This window comes from Vigna umbellata, chromosome 2 (genome assembly GCF_029865625.1).
Source record: "Vigna umbellata cultivar VRB3 chromosome 2, Vumbellata_1.0, whole genome shotgun sequence".
NCBI classification, from domain to species: Eukaryota; Viridiplantae; Streptophyta; class Magnoliopsida; order Fabales; family Fabaceae; genus Vigna; species Vigna umbellata.
The window spans coordinates 15,093,680-15,109,744 of NC_142166.1; the positions used below are offsets into that span (position 1 = coordinate 15,093,680).

Consider the following 16,065-nt stretch of genomic DNA (forward strand, 5'->3'; position numbering starts at 1 on the left):
TTATGGCTTGACCGGACGATGGGTCCGACTTGCAGCTGTATATCGCAGCATCCCACCACGTTGTTAGTGCCGCCTTGATACAGGAGGCACCCTCCCTCAAGCTGATATACTTCATCAGTCGTACACTGCAGGGGGCCGAAGAACGATATTCTCGAATTGAGAAAATTGTCCTGGCCTTGCTCACAGCTTCACGTCGACTTCGACCATATTTCCAGAGCCATCAAGTAGTAGTCCGCACAAATCATCCCATAGCCAAGATCCTTCGCAAACCAGACTTGGCAGGACGGATGGTTTCCTGGTCTGTGGAACTGTCAGAGTTCGGACTCCGTTACGAGCCACGTGGGTCCATCAAAGGTCAACATTTGGCAGACTTTGCAGCTGAGTTGATACCTGCACCAGAAGACTCAACCACAAAGTGGCTCCTCAGTGTGGATGGTTCCTCCGACAAAAGGGGGAGGAGTCGGTGTCGTCTTGGAAGGACCGGGTGGTTTAGTCATAGAGCAAGCCATCACATTCAAATTTCCAGCTAGCAACAACCAGGCCGAGTACGATGCCTTGATTGCTGGCCTGTCCCTGGCCAGGGAGTTCACGGTCGATCGTTTAGAGTGTCGGATGGACTCAAAATTGGTGGTCGGCCACATGAACGGAACCTATCAAGTCAAGGATAATCAGCTGTTACGCTATTTCCACAAGGCTCAGACCTTGCTCCAAAATTTCGTCGAGGTTAGTGTCATCCATGTATCCAGGGAGCAAAACGCAAGAGCAGATCTCTTGTCTAAGTTAACCCATTCTAAGGAGCGAGCACAGCTAGCCTCAATCATTAAGATGACGCTCGACCGTCCTGTGGTGGAAGCCTTCGTCACCAATGTATCGACACCCATAACAGACTGGCGCCAGAAGATCAAGGATCTTATGGAGAAACAAGACAAAGGAGAGAGTATTACTGTGACCGATTCCAAACGCATCGCACGTTTTGTATACATAGGCGACGACCTATACCGTCGCGGCCATAGCACTCCTCTGTTGAAATGCATATCAGAGGAAGAGGCAGACTACGTCCTGCGCGAATTGCATACCGGGATATGCGGACTTCATTCTGGTAAGCGGACACTGAGGGCACGCATTCTTCGCGCAGGATATTACTGGCCCACGCTCGACCAAGATTGTGAGACATTCGTCAAGAAATGTATCTCCTGTCAGGCCCACGGTCACGACATCCATGCACCTCCCAAAGATTTGCACAGTATTGTCTCTCCCTGGCCATTCGCTCAGTGGGGCCTCGACATAGTTGGACCATTACCGATCGCCAAAGCGCAAAACAAGTTCCTCCTCGTGGCGGTCGACTATTTCAAAAAATGGATAGAAGCCGAGCCGTTGTCCGTCATTAATGCCCAACGAGTGCAGAAGTTCATCTGGCGCCTCATCTGTCGGTTCGGCCTCCCTCAGAAGATTATTACCGACAACGGCCGCCAATTCATCGAGCGCAAGCTAGAAGATTTCCTTAGCAACTTGGGCATCAAACATGTCACCTCTTCAGTCGAGCATCCTCAAACAAACGGCCAAGCAGAGGCCGCGAACAAAGCCATACTAACAGAGTTAAAGAAGCGACTCGGTGAAGCTAAAGGTTTATGGGTGGAAGAATTACCAGAGGTTTTGTGGGCATACAGGTGCACTCCTCACGGATCTACAGGGGACACGCCATTCAACCTGACTTACGGCAATGATGCCATGCTCCCAATCGAAGTTGGCGAGCCTTCCTTAAGGCGGAATATCACTGATATGTCACTTAATGAAGAACAGTTGCGGATGAATCTCGACGTCCTTCCTGAGCGTCGAGAGGTCGCCACCATCCGTGCAGAGGCACAGAAGCGAATGCTATCTTGCCGATACAACACCAAGGTCAAGCTCAGAGCCTTCAAAAGTGGAGATCTGGTATGGCGAAAGCGGGGAGAGGCCAGGAAGAACCGAGCGCACGGCAAGCTTGCAGCTAACTGGGAAGGACCATTTCGAATTATAGAAGACATGTCGAACGGTGCATATCCCCTCCAGCTCCTTGATGGACAACCAGTTCCCAACACATGGAATGCCACTCACCTTAAATACTACTTTAGTTAGCGTTCATTTTTTGTCGATTATTTTTGAAACATTATTCAGTTCCGTTTCCAAATAAAGAGTACATTTCATTATGATTACTACTTAGTGTCATTTATAACTTCTCCAATGTCGAGTCCCACGGTCGTCGTCTCGGGCACTTCCACACACAAACGAATTGGGATACACTCCCTCTGGTAGATGTTCACCCTTGAACACCCAGTCCGCTTGGGATACACTCCCTCTGGTAGATTTCTCCCTGGAACACCCAGTATTCCCCTACTCGACCCTCACTCTCGACGGTCATACACCGCGTTATCAACACACTCGACATTGATACTTAGTGGTCGTTACGACAAACAAATCGCAAAATCAGCAAAGTTAAACGCTCAACATTCAAAGAGTTCAACAAATCCTGCTTCAACGTCAAATATTCAAAGAGTTCTAAATTTCAAAGTTTCACAGTCAAGCATAAGTTTGTGTTCATATGTACATCGCAATGATAAATCCTAATCTATTACAATGTTAGGAGTGCCATCAGCAGCATCTCCAATCGCCTCCACGACGACTTCACCCTGCTTATCGTTGGCGGCCGCCTCTTCATCTTCCTCCGCTTCTAAGAAGGCGTCCTCAGGAATCTCATTCAGAGGCTTCATTTGGCCTTCATGCACGTCCTTCTGAATGTCGAACGCCACCCCCTCAGTCGACACCTCGAGCAAATGGTCGACCTGCCTTAGAGCCTTCCGAAAGCCCCTGGTATGTTCAATCATTATCGCATCCTTCAGCTCTTCCACTAGCTCTTTACTATCCAGGGCCTCTGCTCGCCAGTCGTTCCTCTCTTTGGACATTGTCGCCACTACCTTCTTAGCCTGCTCCAAATCGCTCGACATTTGATCACGCTCCTTTCTCAAGGCCAGGCCAGCATCCCGAGAGTCATTCAACAGCACTTCAGCCTCTCTCAAGAGTTGCTCTGAACGCTTCTGCTTCGCATCGCATACCGCATGAACCTCGGTGAGTTCTTTCAGCTGAGTCCGTGTCTTCTCTAGTTCAACCCGGAGCTTACCTCTGTCAGAAGCATAGGCCAAGTGCCAAGCCAACATTTGCGCTCGTGTCGTCATTTCCAACATGGTATCGGCTATTTCTTGCTCACTCATGTTCTCCACAACCTTCTTTTCCGAGCTGTCCATGTTCAGCTCAACCTTGTGACCCATTGTAAAGGCAGGATCCCATACGCCGAGTGGGAGGGGACGCTCTGTCTCCCCAAACCCCTCCTTTCTCTTCTTTGCTACCTCACCGCTGGTCCCGACAGCCTTCACTTTCCTTTTCCGCTTCAACTGCTCTTCAACAACCACCGTCTCGTCAGGCGACACCGACAGTACGACTGGAACCGGATCAGTTGATTGCACTGGTGTGCGTTGTTGACCCACAGCACGTCCAGCGGATTGCCCAGGGCGGTTAACTTCAGCCCTCTCATTGCCAATAGACTGAAACCAATTTACACCACTGCCTTTTCTCCCCATTATCTCTGCAAAACAAAGACCACCCACAACAGTCAGCAATAACAAAGCAATTTACAAAAATAACAAGCAAAGACACATACCAAACACCCTCGCATCCGCGTCATCGAACTCAAGGCAGTTTATAAGCTGACGGGAAGAAAAGGGGCGGGGTGATAAGTGTGAAAAACAGATGTTTTGACACTTATAAAGGATCTCAATTTTGTAATTATTCATGTTATTACTCAGTGAAAAGTCGTAATAGGAAGTAGATTGTGTTGTAAATTATTGTTCAGGAAAAGTTGTACAAAAAGGAATCTGTCCGCCAATTCTCGCATAGCAGAAGCAAAATTCGCAGAGACAGGAGAATACATTCGCACAGCGCACCACCATTGGTTCGCTGAGCGAATAACATCAGAGAAGAATGAAAATTGCAAAATTCGCACAGCGCAGCAGAGGCTGTGCGCTTAGCGAATTGGTGCAGTTGAGTGCTGAATTAATTTTAATTCGCACAGCGAATCTGCTTCTGTGCGCGGAGCGAATGGAGCAGTTATGAGAATTCAACCGTCTCTTAAAAGACGTGCTTTGAATGATAGAAAGGGATCGGACTGAAAAGAATAATTTTTTGGAGAACTGCTCTGGAGAAGGAGACCATCAAGAGACCTCTCTGAAGACATCAAGACTGCACATCATGCAAGGAATTGCAGAAATGAGTATGTTTGTGATGTCTAGGATAGGCTAAACTTTTATTCGTTGGAATTGACTGTAATGGCTGACATTTGATGTAATCTTTCCTGTTCAATATAAGTTGTGTTCATATGCTTTTCTTGTTTACTTTTTATTTTATTTTACGGAAGTAAAATAAACTTGTTTTTATATTTAAATTGTACTGGGAAGTAAATTTGAGTATTAACGCAAGAAAAGCAACCAGAAGGAAAGAGGCTAGGAATAGTTTCAATTCTCCTGGTCATCAATAACATCGTTCTTAATGCAAAGTTTATGTTTAATTACTTAAGGAATTAATAATTGAACATAATTCTTTAGAACTTGTTTTAAGGAATTAAACCAAGATACTGTGATGTTGATGTTTGAACGCAAGTTATATTGCTCAGAATAGTTACTGTAATGTGGTTATGAAGTCAATTCCAATGAAGCTTTCTTTAAATTTTAATTTCAATTTTAAATTGTCATCTAGTTTGAGACTATTAATTCACTTATATTTTGTTGTTCAAATTGATTTTGATAAATAAATTTTAATTAAATAACGTAACACAAATTCCCTGAGGAGAACGATACTTTACTTATCACTGTATTACTTGTAACGATTTGGTATACTTGCCAAAAAGTTATCACGGGGCAACGAGGCCAACACACTCAGAGCCTCTAACTCTTCAATCGTCATCTTATCTTCAGACCACGAGGTGAACCTCAGCGGATCCTGCGTCCAATACAATGGGAATTTGGGGTTCCCCTCATCACCGAAAAAGTACCTCCGCCCGGCATCGGTGATCGACACTTTAAAGAATTTTTCTTTAAAATCCCTATACGACTGTAGGTAAAGCTCTAGTAGCGCATTACCTGGCTCCGAAATCAGTGACACCCATCCCTTCGTAGCAACCGGTCGACATCTAAAGAAATACAGAAAGAAACCTACAGTGGGCCTAATTCCTAACGCCCGACACAACACAGCAAACGCCTGTACATACCCCCAACTGTTGGGATGCAACTGACTAGGTGCGACGTTTAGGGTGCGCAAAACATCCATTTGAAAGGTGGTAAACGGCAATCTCAGATACAAATCGTAGAACAACGAAGCATAGCAGTAAAAGAACTCATCGGAAGCATTCTCCCTACCGTAACATACCCTCTCATCATCCCGACAAGCTATCAACTTTATACATGTTTGGTACCCTAGGGTTCTCAAAACGCAACTATTCTCAATCCAGTTTGTTATCACAGCCCTACTCCTAAACTGACTTTTAAGTTCCTTCACCTCACGCGCCGCCCAGGCGTACTCATCCCCGCTAATCGGAGACATTATACGTCCCTCTGGACCCTCACCACACACACTTCCATACACAAAGGCATCCTCACCACAAAGTACAGTGGTGATTTCAGGGCATTCCGCCGCCGCACCACAAGGTACAGTGGTGGTTTCAGGGCATTCCGCCGCAGCACCACAAGGTATAGTGGTGATTTCAGGGCATTCCGCCGTTGCTGACGGCCCCGGCATGTGGTCACCGGTGTTATGCCCCTTTTCTTCCATTATCGGCAGTAAATACGATAAGACGAAGGAAAAGGTTACCTGGTAAAATCCCGATTCAGCGTAATCGGAGGTCTTGCAAAGAATTTTCCGTTCGCAGCACACAATACTAACTTCTGTTTTTCCCCAAAACAATGATTACCTCCTTTATGAAACGTGTTGAAGAAGGCTGGAAGGTTAAGCGTCAACACCGTAAGATCCTTCTTAATCCAACAGTTGCTTTTTCATGTCTCTTCGTTTCTCCAAAAAAGCGGGAAAACCCTAAAAATCTAAACCCCAAAACGGTGCGTATCATTTCCCTCATCACAACCACTCAGCGTCCTTTAGTAAACTCACAGGCGCAACTATGCGCTCGTTTCCTTGGACTCGGGGGGCATGTACCATAGGATACCCGAGTTCACCAGCGGTCGACCTTTAACATCACAAGTGTTTACAGGTTGATGTCGAACACCTGGTAATCGACAGTCAATGTCGTTCGCATGTTGATGTCGAGCACTTACAGGTTGATGTCGAGTACCTGGTAATCGACAGTCAATGTCGTTCGCATGTTGATGTCGAGCACTTACAGGTTGATGTCGAGCACCTGGTAATCGACAATCAGTGACATTCGCATGTTGATGTCGAGCACCTGGTAATCGACAATCAGTGACATTCGCATGCTGATGTCGAGCACCTGGTGATAGACCACGTCGATCACCCGGTGCTCGACAACCAATGATGTCTCGACACATAGCGCTTGCACGACAACAAAGCGATTTAGCATATGCCAACAGATAATTTCGAATATTAGTCAGATACCACAAATCACGGGAATAACTAACCCAGTATGAAACACGATCTAACAGTTACAACTCCCAGGCAGTCAACTTCGGTAACGGACCGAACTTTCAGGTAAACGGTTTATTTTACTGTTTTAAATATACAAAGCACAGGAGAAAAAAGGTACGTTTTTCCCCTAAGAGAGATTAAGAGAGAGATTATTATTCTGAAGATTAATCAGACATTCCTTTCTTGACTTGAGCGTCGGAGTGCCTTTGCAGGTACCCAGCCCATCTTCTCCTAGAGAGCAGAGCATAGAGAGAGGGAGGAAGCATCGTAATAGGCATCACAAGAAGAAGTAGTCTAGTTTTGTTAGGTTGGTATCTCGGTCTCCACATCCCTACTGAAACACTTATTAAACGTTAAATATAACATATGATGAATTCTATGCAATTAATATTGCATACACATCAGTATTTAACATATGCATTTAAAAACACACAATAATATTGATTATATTTATAAAATATAACATATAATTAATATTTAAAATTATGCAATTAATATTACACACGTTATTAATAAATATAGTCAGTTTATGTCTAAATCTGGTAATTTTTTTAAAGAATGTTATTTTTATTTAATTCTTGTTTCGAATTTTAAGAAAATATTAATTATGCTTTTAATATTTTTATTTAACTTTATTTTTAAAGTTGAAGACGATTAATATTTTAGATTAGTTATTATTTAAAAAAGAATCGAAAGTACAATATACTAAGATTTTTCTTATTGATCCAATATGAACCCATTTTTCTGTCATGGAGGCTCTGCATGATCGAATGATGAACGTGGTTTTTATGTTGCAGTTTCCGTGCGTAGTTTATGTGAGGATGCTGCGGAATCGTCTCAGCATGTGTTCTTGCGTTGTTTAGTTGCTTAACAACTGTGGTAATGGCTTCAAGAATTGATTCATCTTTCTTCTACATTCACTATACATGCTTGCGTTCATGCTAACGTATTAGCCAGCTGAATCTTCTGCTGTGGTCTATATTATCTGTCTATTTTGGTTCATGCGAACTGAGAAATAGTATTCTGTTTTGTAATAATTACAATTTTTGCTGACACAAGACATGTTGGACTAAGAAGTTTTTCAAGTTAGAATGATCAAATGTTATATAGGTGAGGAGAACTGATTTTGTAAAATTGAGTTTAATTTTCATGTTTTAATATTAATATTAGAATTATTTTAAATAAAATTTGTTATTTATTAGATTTATTTTATGATCAGTCATCGAGTTATTATCAAACTTTATTGATATCTAATTCATGTTTGAGTGAATCTATAATGTAGAAATGAAATGCTTCATATCAAACATGATTTTCGGCTTGCTTAACATATATTATATTGTGACTGGAATGTGATTTATTGAGTTCATCCATGCAAATCTTGTATTCACATATAGGGAAGACTTAGTTTTTTAGACTCCTTTTATGGTTGACTTGTGTTTTGGTATGCTTTTCTTGTGAACTTCTATCCAGTTTTTTTTTTTTTTTTTAACATTTAACATACCTTAAAACAGTACTCAAATTCATTTAGCACCGATGACCTCTTAAAACTCATTAAGCTTTTTAACTCGAGTATGACTTCAGATTTTTTGTTAAATTTTTTGTGTCTGATTTTTTTCTTGAGTCTTTAAAATATACTAATATTAGTGTATTAAAAATATTTTTAATATATTCTAAATGATCAAATTATTACCTATCATTGATATATTTTAAAGACTTATAAATATGAAAATTTATGATATGTTTAAGCGTGTTCATGTTTCCAAAAATGGAACATTCCTTTATGATATTTACGGTTGGTATTTTAAATCAAGTTTATTTTTAAAAGCCCATTTAAATGTAGCTTTATAGCGTGAAGTGTAAAAAATTGCATTAATTAAATTACTTTTGAGATAAAAGAAACATATTTTCTTAAAACTTAATCCCTCTTGAAACTAAGTTCAGGAAATTAAGATACATTATATGCTTTAAGCCATATGATCTATATAAGAATATATTGGTTGAAAGCTTGATTTACAAGCAGAAGAAATGCGATTAAAGCTAACCAAAATATAGTTAAAAATACTGATAGATATGGGGGAGATAATTATGGCAATGCAATCTCTATTATTGTAATGCAAACGTGGTTTAATCTGGTATGAAATTTTATGAGGAGAATAAGGTGGTGAAAGTGGCACGTGTGAGTCAGGAATAATGAATGTTTTATTGTGTCAGAAGTGAGAGTTGAGAGTGTCAGAAGGCAAAGAAATGAGTAGCAAAACACGACCACACTAATCGGAGCAGATGAATTGATGAGTGATGATAATATTGACGGGAAAGCATGTCCTTTCCCTTTTCGCTTGAGAAATCTCTTTTCATCACTCACTCACTCACAACAAAACCACACCATCTCTTTCTCCCTTACAACCACCATGGACTTCATCTTCAGGGCTGCCACTGTTCATCCCTCCAATCACTTCCCCTCTCTCCAAGCTTCTCGCCTTCACTCAGGTACTTCTCTTACCACCCATTTTCACTTTCTTCTCTTCACTGCTGCATTTCTCTCTCTCTTTTTGCTCTACATGCTTTCTTTCCTCTTGGTGTGAAAATTACGTCCTAAAGGTACGTCTTTTCCCTGGTGGGTGCAAGTGAGGGGGGAAAAAAAAGAGAGAAAGAGGGCATTTGGGTTTCTTTGGAATTGCATTGAACTTTCAGTGAACTGAACTAAAGCCCGTGTTCGCTAGTCAGAGAAGTTTAATTTCAAAGTTCCGGTTTTTCTGTTATCGTTTCCCTCAGAGGACCTCCACTTTGAAGCATGCAGTTTTGCTCTTAAAGGGTTGGCATTTATCAGGAACAGTTACTTTTGAAAAAACAAAAATTATTGTTCCGAATGTTTGTTTCTGCCATTGAATGTGTTGCAAGTGGACATCATTTACAAGTAACCGTTTCGATTGGTGTCTGTGCAATTCAGGGCTGATGTAAGGGACGGCCAGGATATGTTTTGGCTTTATAAGTTAATCACTCAGTAATGATTTCCAGGTTCTCTGTTTATGGGAACTTGGGCTTAATTAAGACAATAAATCAAATAACTCTGGCAGGTTCTGCCAAGCTTTTCCATATATGCTGCTCTTATCATACGAGAGTGCGAGATAATTGCGAATATAATAATTTCTCCGAAGCCTTAAAAGCAGAAATAAGAAAAAAAACAAGGGTGAGAGGGTGAATTGAATTGGAGTAATGACGCAGGAGTGTGATTCCTCAGAGGAAGAACTGCCTCAAGCTGCTGCTTTGAGGAGGAATCTAGAAAAGTTGAAGTTTGAAAGGAACAGCGTCAATGAAGGAATTCAATCGTATTTACTGGCGCGGAGAACTAATGAAACTTGGGGGCCTTCACGATATTTAATTCGGGGGGAGGAGAATGTTTCTGAGTCTGATGAAGGTGAAATTGAAAAGGTTCCAATTTGAATTGTGCTTATGTGAACTATTTTCTCCCTTGTTAGGGGCGTCACACATGTGTGATCTATCAGTTTTTCTGTTCTTGAATGCTTTCACATTTGGTTCTTTTCTGGATATTTTTTGTCCTATGGCTTCACTTTTATCCTGAGTTTTGGATGTGCCCTGCAAATTGCTAGTATGTTTAGATGGACGAGAATGGGGCAATAGCATTCTCCTTGTTACTGAGATTTTTAGAATGAGGGGATTACCCTCCAAGCCTTCCTTTTGCTTTAATTTTTACAAACAAAATTACTCAAATTTAGAGAAACTTGGATGATTTTAAACATCCAAATATGAAAAAAAAGGGTTAATTTCTTCACCTCCTATTCTCTTCCCCCAATCTTCCCCTCCTTGAACCTAAACATACCATGAAGAGCATAAGGGAACCTTAGCACTGTTAATTTTCCTTCTTGTTAGTGTTTTATAATCTTGTAAGTTGTACATTTGTAGCTGTAGGGAACATACAATACATTTATCTTTCCTATTGATGTTTTCTTTTGAGATGTACCTTTTATGGCATTAAAAATGGATCCTTTGTGCCAAAATAGTTTACTGATGAGGATTCCATTTGAACTATACAGATAAATATTCAATGCTAAATTATACAGATGAGGATGATGATGCAAAATCTCTTTTTCAATGTCCTTTCTGTGACTTCGAGTTTGATTTTTCTTCATTCCGTGCTCGTTTGGAAGAGGATGATTGCTATGACCCAAGAGATATGGTATGACGGTTCTGAATTTTGAAATTTGATGTTTGGCTGAAGTTATTGCTAACATCATAACATGTACACTTCTATTCGACTCTGTTTCCTTTTCCTACTTTCCTTGATTAATTGTGAGACTGTTCATTGACTTTATTATAGTTTGTAAACCGTAGTTCATAGCTTAAGTTCAATTGTATATAACACACTGAACAAAAATTCTGTCTATATACTTGATATGTTGCACTGTTCTGATATGAGAAAGAAAAGGGTAAGGATAAAATTAACTAGCAGCCATTTTAGTTAAAAGCTAAGAAAGAATATTTAATGTTTCTGAACATTTCACTTAGGTAATTAAGTTGTAATTTAAATTTGAAAACTGACTGACTGTCTTAATTTTCCTATATCAGACCTGTCCTCTGTGTGAAGAAAATTTAGGGGAGGATGCAGTCAGGGTTGCACAGAATTCAAGCAAGGTAAATATTGCCCAACTCAATCATGGAATCTTTGTGTTCTTAATGTTATCTAGCTCACTCTTGGTTTTAAGAGAACTTGATTCTTGCCCAATTCAATTGAATATGTCAATAAATGATCTATACTTTCTATAGAGATCTTGGAAGTCTGACAAATCTAGCATCTCGTCGGGTGATACAGTAGTGTTTGACAAGAAACTTCCTGCCAGAGGAAGACATGAACTGGTGCCTGATCCACTTCTGACACCATTTGTTCGCAATCTGTCTGTTCCAAACTCCAGAGGTATCCAACCTAGTGAAGGTTTCTCCAGCAGTGCCTCAGACATTTCCAGTGGAAAGGGGTATGATCCTGACATTTCCAGTGGAAAAGGGTATGATCCTTCTTTCTCTGGTATTTTTGTATTGGAAGTATGCTTATATAGTGAAAAAGAGCACGAGAAACTGATAATTCTAACTGCAAAGCATTAAAAGAATAGCTAAAGATCAATTTTGTTTTCCTTTATAGACACTGATAATCTCCTGTTCTTGGAAATGTTATAAATGTACTACTATAACTAATTTAGCTGCTTCACTGGTATCTGCTAAATTCATAAGTGCAGTAGTCTATCTCAATTTATCACTATTGTAACTAATTCATTGTTCTATACATAAAAATAGTGATAATAATACTTCTTATGACATGGGTAATTGTTTATCCAATTTGACACAGTATATATAGTGTATACATAGCGATACATTTCAAAATTGTCTGTGTGCTGTGGATTTACAAGACATATCGCTCGGAGTGTATTTATTAGTTGGTTAACAGCAATCTATATTCTATTCATAATATGACATTACATATATATAACACGACAAACTATATTTTGCTGTGGAATTTTTACTTTATTCTTTTCATTTGAAAGTTACTTTGAAAGCTTAGGGAGGTGTGTGAAACAAGGCAAATGTGTACGATATATTTTTACATTTGTCAGACTTAGAAATAACTATAAATGATTCTGTAGAGTATATTCATGAAGCCATCAACATTACTTATGCATTTTCCTGCTGGTTCAAACACCAATACACATCATTCACATCGAAGCTTATCTTCCTCCATGATGAAATAAAAACCATTAGATGATTCAAATCCATTAAACAACTCAGCAGACAAAACAAAAACCATAGTGTCTCAGCGGCATAGCGACTATCAAACAATTCTTATCATTACTACATCAGACGATTCCTCGTCAGAGGAAACTAATTAGATGAACAAATGGTGTCAGAATTGTTCTAGTATAGGAAAAACAATGAATTTGTTTAAGTGTAATGTACCGGTATTAAAAATGAAAATTGATTGGTAGTCGTATTATGTATGCCAATATGTACATGTACTGACTGCCACTAAATTAGCTTGCATTTCTTGATATACAATTCTGATTGTTTCTGTGAAGCTCTAGCTCCAACTATAGCTTTGCATAACCTACTTTGTTGGTGATTATGAAAACTTTCCTTCTGGACCTTGAATATGTCGAATTGTATGATACCCTTTTGGCCAAAATTACTTGACTGTCAATGTGATGAGACACCCTTATTAATATCTCGTGACATTTGTTTCACAAGCATGCTCTACTGACAAGCGAATCTATCTTACTCATCCAGTTATATTTTGGTGATTAAATACTTTTAACGAGTAGCAATATATGAAATGCTAACCTTATTTTTTCCTTTAATACATTACAAAATTTTCTTAACTAAAAATATTTGATGCATTGATAGTGAGGATAAAAAATTTGTGTTGATGCTGCATAAAGATAGTAGCAACGGCTGTATACTGTCTTAAAAACAGGGACAAAAATAAGATTTATGAAAAATTCTCTGCTTAAACTCAGTACTGAAACGTTGTTGATGGTTTTGTTTGCAGCTCAGAGACAGACTCGGGAGACGAAGAGGATATTGAAGAGAGAAGGCAGAAGGCATCTTTTGTTCAAGAGTTGATGTTATCAACTTTATTCTAGGAAACATGCATCTAACAACTTATAGACAGTCTTGCGTTGATTCTTGTAAGAAAATAACTGCGTTTTGGTACGGTGCATGAATTTAGTATAGGTAATCTAAGTGCTGGATAGTCACAAAATTGGACGGTTGCCTCGTTTGCAGGCATGCATTATTGAACATCTGAACTTATAAATGGTATATTTTAAATCTATATATAGAAGTTAATCTTTTGCATTATTTTATCATCATGGCAAGAATGAGCCATGATTCAAGTCTTTTGCACGGAATGCTATTTTAACTCGAATTGGGATACGAGGCTTGATTGATTCTGACGGTTAATCTGATGATGAACTGGCCAGTATTTTTGAACCAAGTTGTTGTGCAAACCAGTTTAGTGTTTAGCCAAGGGAACTGGCCAGTCTAATTAGGTTATTATAACATTCCAACAGGTTGAACTTATGAGCAAATAATGTTCATTTTGTAGTCTTTAGCATTGATTAATCTCGTATGAAAGTAAGAGGAAAACTTGAAAGTAACCCAAATCAAACTCTTATATGAGAACTTATTCAGGTTGTTTATCCTTCATGAGTACACCACACATTAATCTATTTGCAGCAAATTTTTTCTTCCTATTTAATTCATTGTTTCGTGAAATCCAACACCAATCGACTGCAATGCAAGAAACAAGACATAGAGTAGAACTAATTAGCCAAATGTAACAGTTTAACTACCTCGTGTGAGGACCTTGCATTCCGTTGAAGATAGTGAAGTAAAAGAGCAGTAACAGCAAAGAGAATTGATTTGGGATAGAAGAATATGATAATGGAATGGAATAACAACATCCATCATAAAGGTGGAAAGTATAAGAAAAAGGGAAAGGAAAGGAGTATAAAAGGAAGAGGAAGAAGAAATGAAAAAGAAGAGAATTCACTCGATGATGGATTGGATAACACCAGCACCAACGGTCTTCCCTCCTTCCCTGATGGCGAACCTCATTCCTTGTTCGCAGGCGACAGGAACAATGAGCTCGACGACCATCTTAACACGGTCACCGGGCATAACCATCTTGGACTCCTCGTCCTTGTCGTTCATGATGGAGGTCACCTTCCCCGTCACGTCGGTGGTTCTCATGTAAAACTGAGGCCTGTACCCTGCAAAGAACGGCGAGTGCCTCCCACCTTCCTCCTTCTTCAGAACATAAACAATGGCCACGAACTTGGTGTGCGGCGTAATGGTGCCAGGCTTCGCCAGAACCATCCCTCTCTGAATGTCCACCTTCTGAACCCCTCTCAGCAGAAGCCCCACGTTGTCCCCTGCCAACGCCTCGTCAAGAATCTTCTGGAACATCTCCACGCCGGTCACCGTCGTGTTCCTCGTTTCCCTCAAACCTACAAGGTCAACGGTTTCGCCAACTCTGATCGTCCCACGCTCCACTCGCCCCGTCGCCACCGTGCCACGCCCGGTGATTGAGAAAACATCTTCCACGGCGAGAAGGAAAGGGAGATCGGTTTGGCGCTGCGGAATGGGAATGTAGTTGTCCACTTCGTCCATGAGTTGGTAGATTTTATCGACCCATTCGTTTTCTCCGCGTTTGATTGCAGGGTTCGCCATGAGAGCTTCCAGGGCCAAGAGTGCGGAACCCGAGACGATGGGGATGTCGTCGCCGGGGAACTCGTACGAGGAGAGAAGCTCGCGCACTTCGAGTTCCACCAACTGGAGGAGTTCTTCGTCGTCGACTTGGTCCTGTTTGTTCAGGAACACCACCATGTTGGGCACGCCGACTTGTTTTGCCAACAAGATGTGTTCTTTCGTTTGGGGCATGGGGCCGTCGGCGCCGGAGACCACCAGGATGGCTCCGTCCATCTGGGCGGCGCCGGTGATCATGTTCTTGACGTAGTCCGCGTGGCCGGGGCAGTCCACGTGGGCGTAGTGGCGGTTTTCGGTTTCGTATTCGACGGTGGCGGTGTTGATGGTGATGCCACGGGCGCGCTCCTCCGGGGCGGCGTCGATCTCGTCGTACTTCTTGGGGGCGCTGTTGCCGAGGGAGGCGAGAGCCATGGTGAGGGCGGCGGTGAGGGTGGTCTTTCCGTGGTCGACATGCCCGATGGTGCCTATGTTGACGTGGGGCTTCTTGCGCTCGAACTTGCCGCGCGCGGCGCGGACGGTGAATTGGCGGCGGTGGGTTGTGGTGGAGGGTGTACGGCGGAGGACGGTGGAGGGCTGGAGGAAGGAGGAAGAGAGAGTGGTTAGTTTATGGGTGGTGGTAGTGGTGGAGCGAAAGGGTGTAGAATTTAGAGAAGAGGGTGAGGAAGAAGAAGACGAAGACGATGCATGTGGGAAGAGTATGAGTTTGGAGGAAGCAGTTGCAGAAGAAAGTGCCATGGTTTTGGAAAATTGGGATTGTGGAGAGTGAAGAGAGTGAAGAGAGAAGACGAGGTTTGTGTGAAGTGTAAAGTCTTATTTGTGTTATCTGGTGGTGGTGGTGGTGTTGGTGAGAGTGTGTGGATGGATAAAATATGACCTCATATTACTTCTATCCTTTTTCTTCCTCAATTTTTCAAGGATCACATTATTCTCTCTTTCTCATGTTAACCCAACTCAAATGCATATCAACCAGGATTTTGTATCTTTCATTATAAAACTACTTCCACATGGCTAAAATATAATATATTTTTCTTCACTTTTTTTAAATTTTTATTCTGAAAAATATATATATATATATTTAGTTAAATTTATTTGTTTGGGAAGGATGTGAAGTTTGAA

At 41.0% G+C, this 16,065-nt stretch overlaps 3 protein-coding genes across 3 annotated transcripts; 1 reads left to right on the forward strand and 2 right to left on the reverse strand.

The window, feature by feature from the left end:
• Positions 1 to 2,600: 2,600 nt before the first annotated feature.
• Positions 2,601 to 5,853, reverse strand: LOC148203481 (uncharacterized). The gene is made up of 3 exons (XM_088107618.1): positions 4,946 to 5,853; positions 3,692 to 3,762; positions 2,601 to 3,616 (listed from the first exon to the last, which is right to left on the reverse strand). Exons 1-3 carry the CDS (start codon positions 5,851 to 5,853, stop codon positions 2,601 to 2,603), a joined length of 1,995 nt encoding a protein of 664 aa, XP_087963744.1.
• Positions 5,854 to 8,880: 3,027 nt separating this feature from the next.
• On the forward strand, positions 8,881 to 13,539 carry LOC124846430 (protein DEHYDRATION-INDUCED 19 homolog 6-like). The gene is made up of 5 exons (XM_047323687.2): positions 8,881 to 9,165; positions 10,731 to 10,873; positions 11,263 to 11,328; positions 11,461 to 11,696; positions 13,229 to 13,539. The coding sequence occupies exons 1-5, from the start codon at positions 8,967 to 8,969 to the stop codon at positions 13,320 to 13,322; spliced, it is 738 nt and encodes a 245-aa protein (XP_047179643.2). The 5' UTR covers positions 8,881 to 8,966; the 3' UTR covers positions 13,323 to 13,539.
• A 479-nt stretch (positions 13,540 to 14,018) lies between these two features.
• Positions 14,019 to 15,759, reverse strand: LOC124846429 (elongation factor Tu, chloroplastic). The gene has a single exon (XM_047323686.2). The coding sequence runs from the start codon at positions 15,682 to 15,684 to the stop codon at positions 14,230 to 14,232; it is 1,455 nt and encodes a 484-aa protein (XP_047179642.1). The 5' UTR covers positions 15,685 to 15,759; the 3' UTR covers positions 14,019 to 14,229.
• Between the last annotated feature and the right edge of the window lie 306 nt (positions 15,760 to 16,065).